This window comes from Priceomyces carsonii (assembly GCF_900007245.1).
Source record: "Priceomyces carsonii strain CBS4050 genome assembly, scaffold: Debaryomyces_carsonii_scaffold_3, whole genome shotgun sequence".
Taxonomy (NCBI): domain Eukaryota; kingdom Fungi; phylum Ascomycota; class Pichiomycetes; order Serinales; family Debaryomycetaceae; genus Priceomyces; species Priceomyces carsonii.
The window spans coordinates 1,521,332-1,536,211 of record NW_026946676.1 but is presented as its reverse complement, the minus strand read 5'-3'; the positions used below and the strand labels follow the sequence as shown (position 1 = coordinate 1,536,211).

General features: G+C 36.3%; 5 protein-coding genes across 5 annotated transcripts; 2 read left to right on the top strand and 3 right to left on the bottom strand.

The window, feature by feature from the left end:
* Window positions 1-41: 41 nt before the first annotated feature.
* On the bottom strand, window positions 42-1,691 carry MSK1 (lysine--tRNA ligase; the record flags this gene model as incomplete). The annotated part of the gene is made up of 1 exon (XM_062953272.1): window positions 42-1,691. One exon carries the CDS (start codon window positions 1,689-1,691, stop codon window positions 42-44), a length of 1,650 nt encoding a protein of 549 aa, XP_062810091.1.
* Window positions 1,692-2,011: 320 nt separating this feature from the next.
* BEM2 (Bem2p) lies at window positions 2,012-7,501 on the top strand (the record flags this gene model as incomplete). The annotated part of the gene is made up of 1 exon (XM_062953271.1): window positions 2,012-7,501. The coding sequence occupies one exon, from the start codon at window positions 2,012-2,014 to the stop codon at window positions 7,499-7,501; it is 5,490 nt and encodes a 1,829-aa protein (XP_062810090.1).
* Window positions 7,502-7,628: 127 nt separating this feature from the next.
* PRCAT00003349001 (membrane insertase) lies at window positions 7,629-8,741 on the bottom strand (the record flags this gene model as incomplete). Its single annotated transcript, XM_062953270.1, has 1 exon — window positions 7,629-8,741. The coding sequence occupies one exon, from the start codon at window positions 8,739-8,741 to the stop codon at window positions 7,629-7,631; it is 1,113 nt and encodes a 370-aa protein (XP_062810089.1).
* Window positions 8,742-8,939: 198 nt separating this feature from the next.
* PRCAT00003348001 (uncharacterized protein) lies at window positions 8,940-10,670 on the top strand (the record flags this gene model as incomplete). Its single annotated transcript, XM_062953269.1, has 1 exon — window positions 8,940-10,670. One exon carries the CDS (start codon window positions 8,940-8,942, stop codon window positions 10,668-10,670), a length of 1,731 nt encoding a protein of 576 aa, XP_062810088.1.
* Window positions 10,671-10,726: 56 nt separating this feature from the next.
* On the bottom strand, window positions 10,727-13,972 carry SMC6 (DNA repair protein; the record flags this gene model as incomplete). Its single annotated transcript, XM_062953268.1, has 1 exon — window positions 10,727-13,972. One exon carries the CDS (start codon window positions 13,970-13,972, stop codon window positions 10,727-10,729), a length of 3,246 nt encoding a protein of 1,081 aa, XP_062810087.1.
* Window positions 13,973-14,880: the final 908 nt, after the last annotated feature.

The window sequence follows — 14,880 nt, the reverse complement described above, 5'->3', positions numbered from 1 at the left end:
ACGACTTTCGTAGATCATATAATACAGTCTATTTACAAGAATTATTGTCTAATTACATCTCTTAAATTGCCAAAAGACAAAACATCTTCAATTCTTTGAGTACCTGAGAAAAGCATCGCTAATCTATCAATTCCGCAGCCCCAGCCACCAGTAGGAGGTAAGCCGTATTCCATCAGCTTAACATATTCCCAATCAGGTATTAACGCGTCATTATCATTGAACTCAGACTTCGAGAGTTGTTGCAACTTGAATTTATTTGCTTGCAGAAATGGCGAATTCTCTTCTTCATAGGAATTCATATATTCCTTTCCATTTATGAAGAGCTCGAACCTCAATGAAACATCATACACTCTAGCACCATAAGCGATAGGAGCAGATTTGGATAATGGTGACAACAAGGAAGGCTGATTATATATAAATATGGGCGTGTTATTCCCCTTGGATATCGACTCTAGATAAATGGATGAAAGATTATCTAAAAGACTCTGTGGTGACTTGATGTTAGGTAAGTCAAGACCCAACACTTTATAATAATCTAGTAGTGATTCTGAAGTCAACTCACATGGAAGTGGGACCCCAGTCCGAGATTCTAAAATTGGGATGAACTCGTATCTTGGGAAATCTCCTGCCCTAATTTCTGTTAAATTCGGAAGCTGGCGCTGCAATAGAGAAATATTATTTGTTTTTTGTTCAAGTGCAACATAAATATCTTTTAGAAGTGCTTCGCTAATCTCCATCAACTCATTCAAAGAAGCGAAAGATTGATAAAACTCACAAGTAGAAAATTCAGGGTTGTGGGTCAGATCAATTCCCTCGTTTCGAAAACTTTGACCTATCTCAAATATTTTGTCGAATCCTCCTATTATAAGTTTCTTCAACCATAACTCGGGTGCTACCCTTAGCTGCAAACTTTTGTCACTATCTAACGCAGAGGAAGTGGTTTTGAAAGGTTCAGCATTAGCGCCAGTACCATAGCCACCTAGCATTGGGGTTTGTACTTCTAGAAAATCTCTTGCAAGAAAAAAATTTCTCATTATTTGGATTATATGTGACTTGATTATAAGCCTTTGTCTTGATTCTTCATTCACAAGATAATGTAAAACCCTATTTTTATTAATAAGGCTTTTACTGATGATCTTTTGAGGAATCATGGTTGATTTCAAACTCGGAGCTGCAGTTCTTATTGGTTCAGTTAACTTCAAAGACAACTCACCAACTTTAGTTCTAGATGGAAACCCCACACAAGTCACTGAATCACCCTTTCTTAGAAATCCATGTAGTTCGCTAAATGCTTCTTTAGAGATGTTCATAAGTTTATTACTCGCAACAACCTGAACTTTGCTATTATCTTGAACTAGATCTAAGAAATACATCCCTTTTCCGGACCTACGAACTGACTTTATTCTTCCTTCCAAAGAAACATGCTCAGGTACCCATTTGTGTTCGTATTGATCGAAATCATGGTCGTTGAATTTCTGTCTAAATTTTGGAATTCTGAGAACATTTTGAAATCTGATTTTTTGAATAGAAGGAAAAAAATGTTCTGATTTAACTTGGATCTTGTCTTTTCTTTCCTTATATCTCAATGCTTCACTTTCGGCATTTATCACCGTATACTGGCGTACTCCTCTGATACCTTTAGAATACGGTCTAATGAGGACCCTCAGAAACTGTTGCAGAAATATGCTCATCGTGGATGATCCCTTTATACTATACCCCCTTCGAACCAATACAGACTCAAGTATTTTAGCTAGATCATAGATATGTAAATCCGCTTATCTCTTAACCTTAGTGACCTCGAAGAATTCAGGTTTGTCTTCAGAATTAGACGAGACATCGTCGTCTTCGTTGTTACGCGCTGAATTCCCCGATTTAAATAGACACACTCCTTTCGTCGATATATGGAAACTCAGATTCGAGTAAAACAAATACGGAACATTTTTCATCGGAGCATCTTTTGAGTTGAAAGCAAATTGGATAGAGTTATCATCATCGTGGTTATATCAAGATCATGAGAAAGATTTGGACTCACAGAAAGGATAGAGATAGAAGGAAGAGCCAGCAGCCAGGCTCTCCATTAATCGACACGAGCAAGCATAACGCGAGTAACGAAAAGTTTGGAACTATTGTCTCAACAGAAGAAGAGCTCAACGATGATCGCAATACAATAGTATCAACTCTCGTGAGCAGTTCACAAGAGAAGTCTAGTCATATTCATGAAAAGCTCAATAGTAGTTCTGCTACTAGCGTCATTGAACATGGATCAGGAACCAGCGACCCAAAAAGTGGAACTAGAATGGTTTCTGCTTTGATTAAGCAGGACTACGATACATCAACGATTATGAATGGGTGGCTTAATGGAATTCTCAATACACTGAGAGTCAGTGAGATTAGTGAGCATACACTTAGAACAGTAAGAGCTGAACTCAAAGGTTCACATCTTTATTTATACCGTGCTGGGGGTCTCAATGTGAAATGCTTTAGAGTTGCGACCCAAACTAGCAATCAAGAACCATTTTCTGGGGGTAAAGTTGGGACAGTCGAACAAAGGAGTGCTTTACAATCAAATGATAATACATCTCATATAGATGGTTCAATGCATAATAAGAATCACGACATTACCTATTTCAATACCGCTTCGCCTCACCCTGACTTAAACTACGATTTTGAATCGAGGTCATTTTTAAACACTTCTTCGCTCGAATCAATTGTTCACTTTGTGCTTTTTGATGATGATGGCCAAAATATACCCGCAGTGACAAGTGCTATAGACATATTACCTCTATTTCCCAATTTTGACAAAGCTCTTGAGCTATGGTGTAATTATGTCGAATTGTCGAATACCGGAAGACTACAGGGTGCTCGCAATGACGCCCTTGTCACAGATAGGTCTTTAAAGTTACTATCCAATGTTCAAGATAATTTTGTTGGATTTCTTTTAAAATCCGATGTTGCCCCTCATATAATAAAGATTCTTGAGCTTATAACGAATCAAATGCAAGGTGATGAAAGCGAATCTTTGAAAATCAAGCAATTCAAAAGTGATATGCTCTCATATCAACAATTTTTGATTGATATTGTTTCTAACAGTAACCTGGATCCCTCTATAAACCCACTCCGAGATATAAGCTCCACCGCGTTTATGCAAACGAACTTAATTAAGTTTGTTAACGCGGTTGGAGAAGTTGATTTAAAATTTTTCACTAAATGGAATTCCAATATTGACAAGTCATTATTGCTAGCATCTTCCTTGAAAGATACTTCTGGTTTGGCAAATTCATTTTACAAAAAAAATCCTTTGATTTTCAATAATGAGACACACATCCATTATTTGTCGAGGCTTTTCATACACCACCTTTTTGGCGAGAAGCTGGCTTCATTAATTAGTTTGGAGAGAAAAGCTCGTTTATTGGAGAAATGGATAGATTTGGGTTGTTTGTTGGATAAAACTGGAAATATGTCTTCATGGCTCGGAATATCATCAGTTATTTTATCCCAGCCCGTTTTACGATTAACGAAGATGTGGTCTTTGGTATCTCCAGAGTATTTGAAGTTATTGAAAAATGATTGGTCCCCAGTCTTGTTCGAATTGGACCGCAGGCACTTGGCAAATGACTCCATAAATTCTCAGGGAACTCCAGATGAATCTAAACCCCTTGATTCAGGTGAAGAAATATCCAAAGATTCGTATCATATTATGGCCCCTAGAGGATTGGGTAAAATATATCCTAAGGAGAAGGTAATTCCATATTTTGGCGACTTTTTTATTAATAACAACTCTACGAATATTAATGAACTAGAACCCATATGGAGAAGGATAAATTATTCTTTCAATAGATGGAATGAGTATTTATCGAACCTTTCAAATTATGACGAAATAATAAAATATAATGATGATGTTTTAAAAAGATATGACAACATGGGGTTCATATTTTCAAATGAAAGTATTAATCAAGTTTTATATCTTGGTGTAAATAATGATGATGCAAAACATCCTTCATATCCAAAGTCAAAGGATGAATCATCGAATTCATCGAGCCAAGTCGATACTGATATGGAGCTATATAATAACTTGTTAAAGTTACTTGAAGTTAATTGTGAATCACTCAATTTGGAACAAATTATGAAGATGTCATTAATGTTAGAACCTGACTTACAAGAGGCTTACTTACAGCCATCGATAAACAACACAGTATCTGCGTCACCCGCTGATCCCGGTAATAGAAATATGAGCTGCTTTTCTGATCGATCTGCAAATTCAAGTGAGTCTGATATTACGGACGCAAGTGTTACAGCCGATATATTGAGCAGCACATCGAACGATCAGAAAACTAGCTTGAGTGATTCCAGCTGCTCAAAAGTGCCAACATTTAATAACAACTATTTCAAGATCAAGTTATCTGTCTACGATGAGTTGGTCCCCAATTCTCATGCAAATAATGATGTATCCATCAGTGGACCGCTATTATCTCCTTTAAGTAAACAGACTTTTGAGGTAGATAAAGATTTGACATTCAGGATTGATGATTTTTTGGCCGACTCAGAAAGCTTTACTTCAGATTCCTTGATGCTTAATTATATGGGAGATGTGGAGCATCCTAATGATGACGATGACCTATCTGGTTTAGGCATAGATGTTGACGTAATTCTTAGCTCGGAAAAATTCAATAATATTAGCATTTCTACAAAGCATGGCTCTCCAAAGACTTTACTGGCGACGCAAGATAACGTCTCGCATAACCATGAATACAGACTGTTGTCTTCGGACTCTGGTAGTGTAGGGCAGCATTTGAAGCACAAATATATTCCAAAATACGCTTCTATTAACAAGTTAGTGGATTTGCTTTTGATTGACGCGAAATATTTTGATGAGCTGATTGCCGTTGACTTGGTTGAGTATCGGTTCGTCTTCTTACTAAATTATACATCTTTTATTTCAACAAAGGACTTATTAGATATGCTTGCACATCGCTTTATCAACTCAGGCAATGCGGTGATATCGGTCATGAAGAAATTGGCTGTGAAAAAAAGTCAAAGCGGCGACAAAGAAGTAGAGTTTCCGAACTGGGACTTAGACCCTACTGTGGATTTAAATACCTTGGGAGAAGTTGACTATGAGCTCTTATTAAAAATTCAAATCAATATTTTGAAAGTATTAATTGTTCTTTTGAATAACTTTTATTCAAACTTTTCATTGAATCTCGAAAATAAAAAGATATTGATCAAGCTTTTGAAGTTATTCAGCAATGAAATATTACAGTGGTATAATTCCAGCAAGATTGATTCTAGTCTTGAAAGATCGTTTGAAAGTTTAGTAAACTACTATAAAAAGTTGAAGAAATTATTCATTAAAAAGACTTATAGACCAGTCGAAACACTGAAGTTTGATTCTTTCCTAATTAATGAATTCCGATTTACAAATTCTTTGCATGAGGTCCCAATGAATCGTAATTTGCCAGGTCATAAGAATGTAGCTAAAATTGAAAAATTTTTGCATAAATTTAATCGCTTGTTGGCGATCTTCTACCATGGTATTAGAATGGAAGACTGGATGAAAGTATTCGAAATACTTGAGTATCACTTCGAGGAAAATACCTTATTCTACTTTAATTTACAAAGAGCCAACACAAGTGAGAATAATTTAACAGTGTCGAATATTTTCAAATTTTTTGAATCGTTTGTTGATTCTAAGCAGAAGCAGTTAGTTTTGAAGAAGTTTCCTTTGGTTTTCAGAAAATTGTTCAAAATATACTACAAATTCTCGGCATACCTTTTGATACAATTGTGTGACTTAAATATCACACTAGAGGAGAGGTTAGATAGAATGAAAACTTTACTTATCATGGCCAAACTATGTTCGGTGAAGATGGGTGAATTTGGTTTTGAAGGATATAACAAAAAAATTCCCTCCTGTATCGAGACAGCTGTCATAAACGTTATTTATGCGCCGGAGAGTCGGGTATTTTCTACTCAATGGATACAAGCTGCAGAGTCATTGAATGGTGATAGTCATTTGAGGTCCTATGATGATTTAGATCTGTTATTGCCGCGTAGTGTAACTCGTGCCAGTCTCCAAAACCTGGAGTCTTTGTTGCCTTGTTTTGGTTGGGTGATTGAAAATCTCCTCGAGATCAACAAATGTCCAAGCTTTTACAAGTTGAATATAAACTTCAATAAGCGCTACTTGATATACAAGTTTATCAAGGAGCTTGCTATTGAAGAAGTTGATGCATCTGATATCAACTTGAATGATACTAGAGAATTCGAATTTTTATTGAAGTTGGACGAATCTTTAGTTAACAGTCACAGTTTAAAAGAGTTCAGTTCTTTGGAGAAAGATAAAATCCACATTTTCCAGTCTGTTTTGAGAGAGGAATACAAAATTTTAGTTGCAGATAATAAGAAAAAGCAGTTATCGAGCTATACTGAAGATAAGAGCTCAGATAAGGGCCCCTCCTCAGACCAGGCTTTAGTTAAGAAGACTTCTGTGCCTTCTAATAGACGACAATCGCTTTCGTATAAATCAAATTCTAGCTCGAGGTTTAAAATCAGCGGAATTTTCACGAAAAATAGACCTTTCTCGTTAAATGGTTTGACATCGAATGTTTCCGAGAGGGTTGTTGACAGCAAAGAGCTTCCAAACCCTGAGACCCAAATTGAGCCGAGACAAAAGCCTCTTGCTGTCATTCCTTTAAAGTCGAAGAAAATATTTCCCGTTTACTTGCTACCTTTTTGTTTCAAAATAGACTCAGAGCTTTCTAGTGAAGATTATCTTTTTCAGGCAACTGATGAAGCATCAATGAATAGTTGGTTGGTCAACTTGAACTACGCCAACAGACATTGGTTCTATTCAAAGACGCTAAACTTAAAGTTTAGTAGCTCAAATTTGACTTTTGGCTTACCTTTGAACTTGATTTGCAGTAGGGAACAATCCTTGTCTCCTAAGTTTTTGAATGTCATGTTTGAGGTGATAGAAAGTGAAGGACTAAAGGATGTTGGAATTTACAGGATAAGTACATCTCTAAGTGAGTTGAACAATGTAAAGTCTTACATAGATAAGACGGGCTCGTTATACATTGCAAAAAATTATGGTGTTCATACTTTAACAAGCGTTGTCAAATCCTATTTCAGAGAGCTTCCTGAAGCACTCCTCACGGATAAGGTTATCGAGTCGTTTATTGCTTTCAAGCAAAATGCACGACAAAAGGTAAGCGAGGATCAAAATGAAAATGACGAACGCTCTTTTGAGATCTATAAGGAAATATTGGGCTTTTTGCCTCCTGTTAATTATTATACTTTGAAGGCTCTAACCAAACACTTGCAAAAAATCTGCCAATTTAGCGACGAAAATAAGATGACTGCATCGAATCTTGCAACTGTTATTGGCCCCGCCTTAACTGAAGCAAGTTCATTAGATTCCCTTATTAATAATTTCGGTGTGATGAATTCAATTTTAGAGTATATGATTGTTCACTTCTGCCAGATTTTTGATGAAATATAATTAAGAGGGATTCAACAAGACATTAGAGATAAATATTCATTTTGCAATGCTACATACTAGTGACACGGACAATTGTATAATATTCACTCTATGGTGAAAAAAGTATTTACAAGTAGAATTCGATTATTTAATGTCTTTTTATGAAACCGCCATTTGCACCACTTTTCCTTTTCTCGATCGCTCCTAATTTTGTATTTGTTGTCTTCATTTTGTTCTCAACGTTTTTATTCATATTCTGGTTAAAGTCCTTCCACCATTCGGTCACAGTAGTAGGCTCGCTTGAACCAGGAACTGCCTGTGGCTTGACGATTGGTGGCATGTTTGCCAATTTACGGAAATATTTATTTCTCAAAACCATTGCTTGAATGAATGAAAACAAACCATTGGCAGCAAAGTATAACACCACTGCAGCTGAGAGTTCCTTAGTAACGAAAATGGATAAGATTGGGACATAAGTCATAACCTTTTTCATCATTGGGTTCATTGTCGCAGCTCCTGTCTCTCCTCCTAATCGAACCATGTACACAACAAGGGCAGCAGCTATAACTTGAAGTCCACAATAGGGATCAACTTGACTCAAATCCTGGAACCACGCATACCCTTGTGTCTGAAAACCATCAACGGGGAAATTCGCCATTTTCCTTGTCGCCTGAAAGAACCCATACGCAATTGGTAGCTGCACCATTGGAAGCAACTGATGTGACATATGAATATCATGCTCTTTCATCAAGGCTTTTCTTTTATGTGCTGCTCTTACTTGATCTTGAGGACTCTCGGCTCCCTTGAGATCTTTCATCACTTGATCAAGTTGAGGTTTAATCTCCGTCATTTTGGCAGCATTTATGGAAGACTTCACATACAAAGGAAACATCACAAGTCTGACTGCAACAGTTGTGAAAACGATAGTTCCCCACCAAGGAAGTCCCGTATACACATGAGAAATCTCCAATAGTCTTTCAAGTAAAGCAGTGGGGCCAAATCCTTGAGCCATCCCAATTGAATCCAAGTACCCAATTTGATCAGATGAAAGAGTTGTTATAGGTTCATCTGGGATCGATTCAAACGATGTCAACGTATTTTTAATCTCTGTAGCCTTCTCTGAAATACTGTTTCCGGTTGAATTATAACGAACTTGGGGACTTTGAATTATTCCTGATGAAAGTTTTACCATACTTAGACTCGAGGTGGGTTTTACCTTAATTGCCCTCAAGGGCCGTAATAGTGATACCCTGATCATCATGTAACCAACTACAAAGTTTGTAACGATCTTACTATACTAGAGTATGAAGTCGAAAATTTTTGAGACGTAGAGTAAAAGTGAAAAATAATGATTACCTAATCACGATATCAGAACTTTCTTGATTCACTTATACTTGTAAAGTAATAGTAAGAATAAACGAACGTCATAGCAAACAGGCTTGGCTTAAAAGGAAACACTATGAATTCCTCAAAGCTAGGGACCATTTGCTTCGTCAAGCATTTTTTAAAGAGGTATAGTCGTAAATCAGTCTCCATAACTGGCTTTGCACTGGTCCTGGGTACTAGCTTGAGAAGGCACTTGAAACAAGAATTTAGATACGGAAAATCATTTCAATTGAAGTCTCGAAGGCTCAGTCACACAAAGGTTCAAGACGGTGCTGCTGGAAATCTTTTTCCTGATGTTTCTGGATGTGGAGATAATATTCAACGTCTCAATTATGAACTAGAATCATTATTATGTATGAGAAACATTGACATGGAACGTGTCTTCAAAATGATATCAACTAATGCCGATAGGGATCTAGATGGTAAACTACTTCAGGTCTATTTCTATAGGCTTATTCAGGAGGAGAGACTAACTGAAATGAGCACTCTCCTTCATCTTTTATTTAAGGAAAGTTCCCAGTTTGTACTTTGCAATGAGTTATGGTCACTATACCTATCTAAAGTTTGCGAACTCGGGCATCATTTAGGTGCAACGATATGTTATCATGAACTAGTTGATAACTATAAGTCCTACTACGATGAAATAACCTCTTCGTATATTTATTCGAATTCTAGAATACCTTTTTTGTTATCGACTGAAGTACTCGAAACTTTGGCTATAATATTTGTTCAAAACAAAGATCCAAAAAGAATAGATGGGCTATTGGAATACTTCAAAAGATTCTTTTCTTATTCTAGTCATAGTCAAACCTACAAAGCTCTCAAAATAGCATTAGTTGAAGCCTATAGTTATGAGGGTAATACGATGAAAGCACTTCATGCATTCAAGGAGCTATGCTATTGCTTTAAAAGACATAGAAACTTCTCAGATGGTAGGCTGTCGTTAAATACCCTAAAGGCATCTGCATTCAATAACTTCAGGGAAAGAAGGGAGTGTATTAAGAACAATATCATATCCCAGTCTGCATCCACTAATTTCGTTACCGATACGGACAAAGAGGAAAAGCTGATAGTAAGCGAGAGTCAAGTTACTTTATTTGATCCTATGTGCCAACGAAACGTGCACTCTTTGAGAAAGAAGCTTCATGTGCCTGTCATCGCGGGTCTGATCGAACTTAACGACTTACCATACTTCAGAGAAATCATTTATCAAAATGTTAAACAATTGATGGAAACACCGAATCAAGACCATATTTTTGGTCTTCTTAGCAGTATCAAATCGTGTCATTTCATGCTTCATTTGTTTGTCACTGAATGTTTGTGTGAATTAGGATATGTAAAAGAAGCATTTCTGATGATAGTGAAATTACCAGGAACTTACCCTTATATTTTGAAACCAATTTTGATACCGGACGAGACTTTCATATGCTTGTTGAGAGCATGTAAGAGGCTATTATTAAGTAGTTACGAAACTGAAAACTCAACTGATCGAAGTAATGGCTTTATACTGTTGGCCAACGAGATAGCCAATTTTTACTATTATAATCAACAAACTATAAAGAAACCTCGATTATCGGAGGTAGTCTATGAGTACTTTATCACGATTATTTTGCTTGCGAAGAAAACAACATACAATACCATTAAATCCCAATTGGATCGATACATTTCAGGAAGTGCGAACCATAAACGTCTGATTATTTACATAAGAAGATCAGAATATGATATCTTGGAGGATATTATCATCAACTTTGCGTCTTCAAAATACTCCAAATATGTTAAACCAAAGCGTGAAAAACAGGAATGAAAGAATCATAGTCATGAAAATTGTACATATATAAAATAAATAGCATGAACCTTTACTCAATTGTTCTTCCTTGGATCAGTCATTTTATGGATTTTGACGTCTTCACTTTCTAGATCTCCAACGACAGCAATATCTTGGGGGGTTATAAATATTGCTTGAGACTTGGGATACCTTCTCAATTCGCTCAACAAAAGTTTAATACTAATAGATCTGTTTACGGAATCCATGTAAACGTCAAACTCATCAAGGCCACGCACCTTAGTGTCCATGACTTTCCAGATTGCCAATAACAATGCAATTTGGGTGAAAGATTTTTCACCTCCAGACAACGAATCGACGGTCCTTTTAGCTTGATCATTTTTCGTCTGGGCTAAGAGCGTTAAGGATTTGTTAGGGTGATTGAACCTTAGCTCCCCTTTAAACCCTCTTAATGCCAATGATCTTTCAAATGATGAGGAGGCATCACTTTCATTCTTACTAATCGTCGTGACCAAATATTGAAACCTGATATTTAACTCACTCTCAAAAGTTCTATTTATCTGATCTAAACAGAAGACATTATCATTTGCGGCATCACGCATTTTTTTGTTCTGTAATAGTTCTCGTTGTATTTCTTCGAAAGATCTGCCTAAAGAACTTTCAACTTCTTGAACTTGTCTCTGAAGTTCTTGATATTCTTTGCTAATGGACTCGCTAGTGTCTCGATCGATATCAACATTTGCTATCTCCCTACAACACTTCAATTCTGCAGTTTCTAAAATAGGTGCGAGCTTTTCTCTTCCTAGTTCAAGTTTGTTTTTCATCGCCTCAATTGAATCAAGTAGCTTTACTTTTTTCATTTCAGAGTGTGTCTTGCGATCATTAAGCGACGCAAGTTCATCTGCGAATGCTTCCAATTTCGTTTTAGTATTATCGAGATCCTGAACGGCTGCGGTAACTCTTTCACGAGAAGACTCAAGTTGCGCCTTAAGCGATATTGCGTTGTCCCTTCCTTTTTCAAGCTCATCTATCAACGAAGTTATAATATTTTCATTAATTGATATTTGCCCCCTATCTGTGGAAACTTGTATTTTCAAAGCTTCCACCTTTTCAAGATCGCCATTTTCATTGAGTTTGTCTTCCATTTTTATTACCTCGTTATTAAACTTCTTTATATCTACCAGTATCGATGAACTTTGTTCTTCCAACTCACGCCTTTGGTTTTGATTCTTTATATTTGCTTCTCTAAGGCTAAGGCGAAGCTTAGTTAGCTTCTCCGTCTCGAGCTGAATTTGAGATTCAATATTTAATATATAATTTTCTGAAGATTTTGAATTACTAGATAACTTGTGAATCTCGTCTCTATAATGAACTGGATCAATTCTCAACGTACCATTATCACCAGCACTTGCTCTAATGCCCGATCTCAAGCCCAAAGAAGAAAAGACCGAGAGAACATTAGGTAATTTTACAAGCATGTCGAAATCATTTCTGCTAGATGCTATGATGTTCTTTTCGATATTATTTATATCGATTAGGGTGAAAAGTACGTTTTCATTATCGATGGCAAGCATGTCGAAAAATGTAATTTGATTCCTTACTCTTCCTCCCTCAAAAGTGATTCTTTCTGGCCGTCGCGTAATTATGTTTTTGTTTACCTTAAGCTGTTTGAATATACGGTCTAATATTCGTCTGTCGTGCTCATCAATAACTAGAAATGAGTCCAAGGTCTTCCCTAGTACCGTATTGATTAAGTCTTTCCAGCTACTAAATTCATCTCTAACACTGATATGAGCACCAAGTGGGCCAATCGGCTCCTGATGCCAGTTTTTAATAGCCTTTATTGAGTTTAACACGTTATGAATATGATCTCCCCAAGGCAAAAGTATGTCTTTTTCAGATTTTTGTATTTGTATCTTTCTGGTTGATAAGCTATTAATTATCTCCTCGGATATACCGATTTCATGTCGCAAGTCAGACATAGTGGGTTCTTCTGTCATATCGCCTAGCCTTTGTCTAATATCATCCTTCTTTTTATTCAATTCTTCGATCTTGCTGTTTAAATTGCTGATGGTGTTTGATAATGTTTCCTTCGAATCATTTCGCTTATCCAAAAGCTCTCTCTCTAAGGCAATCTCATTCTCTTTTTTTCTGATTTCTTTTTCAAAAGAATTGTTTTCCTCCCGAAGCTTTTGAATTTCGTCTTCGAGCTGTTTCCTGATAGTTTTTGCGTTTCTCCTTTTATCTTTTATAAGATCATATTCATCTTTGAATTTAGTTACGATTTGTTTCATTTCATCTTGGTGAGTTTGTAACATGACACTATCATCGTCCAAGAATTTTACGCGCTCATTAATATTTATTATTTCATTGCTTAATCCACAAATCTCTTCTTCAGCTTGCTTTAAAGACTGTTTATAGCTCTCAAGTTTTCTTTCTATAACAGTAACATTGAACCAATAAGCCTTTCCATGAAGGATTTCTAGCCTCTTTCGTAAGGAATCAGATCTTTGAAATTTTTCGTACAAAGCAGCAGATGCCCTATACTTTTCTTCTGCTAATTTTAAATGTCTTTTCGCCAAGTTTAATCTATTTCTTATCTCAACAGTATTCATTGCTGTAGCTTCCAAGTTATTTGTGATATCATTAAGTAGGGTGCCATCCATAAAAAACTTAAATTTTGACTGATCAGAGCTCAGTGTTAAAAACTCTCGTGCCTTGTCCTGGGACAAGAATGCTAAAGGATTATTGACCGCTATGTTATATTTGAACAAAATTTCATCCAAGGTTGATTTTTTTGTAGAAATTGTATTTAAAACTTCAGATTTAATGGAGTAAGAGTTAGTTCCCAGTCTCTTGAGTGTCCTTTCAATTATTATTTTCTTTCCATATACATCCAGGCAATAAGCTTCTTCGCCTTCATTTCTGAAAGTTAATATCACCTTTGCCATTTCTTTCCCATCTTTGATCAAATCCCTAACTGAACTTCCTCTACATGTTTCGGAAGCCTTAGCACCCAAACCAACAGATATTCCAGTCAAAATCGCACTTTTCCCTGATCCATTCCGGCCAATAATGAAATTTAATTGAGGACCTAGTTCCAACTCAAAGAAATCGTGACACATAAAGTTTTTTAGCACAATCTTCTCAATCACTCCAGCCTTGGCAGAGGTAGGATCGGCCATAAAACTATCATCACTAGCACTATCGGTATCACTTTCATGATCTAGATTCGAAGACAAGTCTGATTCTGATTCGGAGTCAGAGCCTCCATCATCATCCATCATCTTTTGCCGCTTTCTCACTTCTAGTCGTTGAGTCATATAATCTTGTACAGATTGTAAATTCTGCTTTTGTTAGTATTCGCTATATTGAAACCTAAATTTGGTTGTTAATACATACCCTAGAGTCAAACTCATTATCCAGAACTTCATTTGGTCTCTTTCTGCTTTGTGCCTCAAAGCCATTAGGTAAGTCGGGCATGCTTCATGTTTTTCTAACCGTGTTTGTAATATTGTTTTGTTTGTTTGTGTAAAACTGTAGATGTCGTGCATTTAAGATGATTTCGCGACATTTGTTGATGCAAAAAGTAGTACAAACGAAGTTCACTTTAAGGGCGTCTTATCGATTTCCCGTATTACAATTAGCTTCCTTCCATACTATTTAATAAATACCATTGCAAGCTTTTACTACAATCTGGGTATCATTGAGTTTACTGAAAGATTTTACTAGAATACTGAATATTTCTGTTTACATTTAGATTTAATTAGGTATTGGTACAAAATGGAAAAAAAATATTAAAATGATCCTGTCCGATGATCTTCTTTCACTTCGCTGAGCATTGTTAACTACACTTCAAAGCATCGAAATTGTCAACTTTGGCCATAAATATCTAATAAACACCGGATTTATTGGGAATATCTCTACCAAACGGATCGTCGGCTATCATGGACCTCTGATACTACGTCATAACCAATGATTACGATGCGTAAAGTTCGTGCAATTAGTATTCCAAAGTAGGACAAAAACGCAATATGAGATTTTCGAATTTAGCCGGAACCTACATTAAGTAACATTTATGTCTCGAGAATCGGAATCTCCTCGCAGTACCTTCCAATGATGACTTTTGCAATCTTAAAAGTCAACTGCTATTTGAAATTTGTCTTTGATTCGATTTTTTAATCTCTCTCAACAAATAATATTGAACGTATCTTCACATTTGATACCCGCA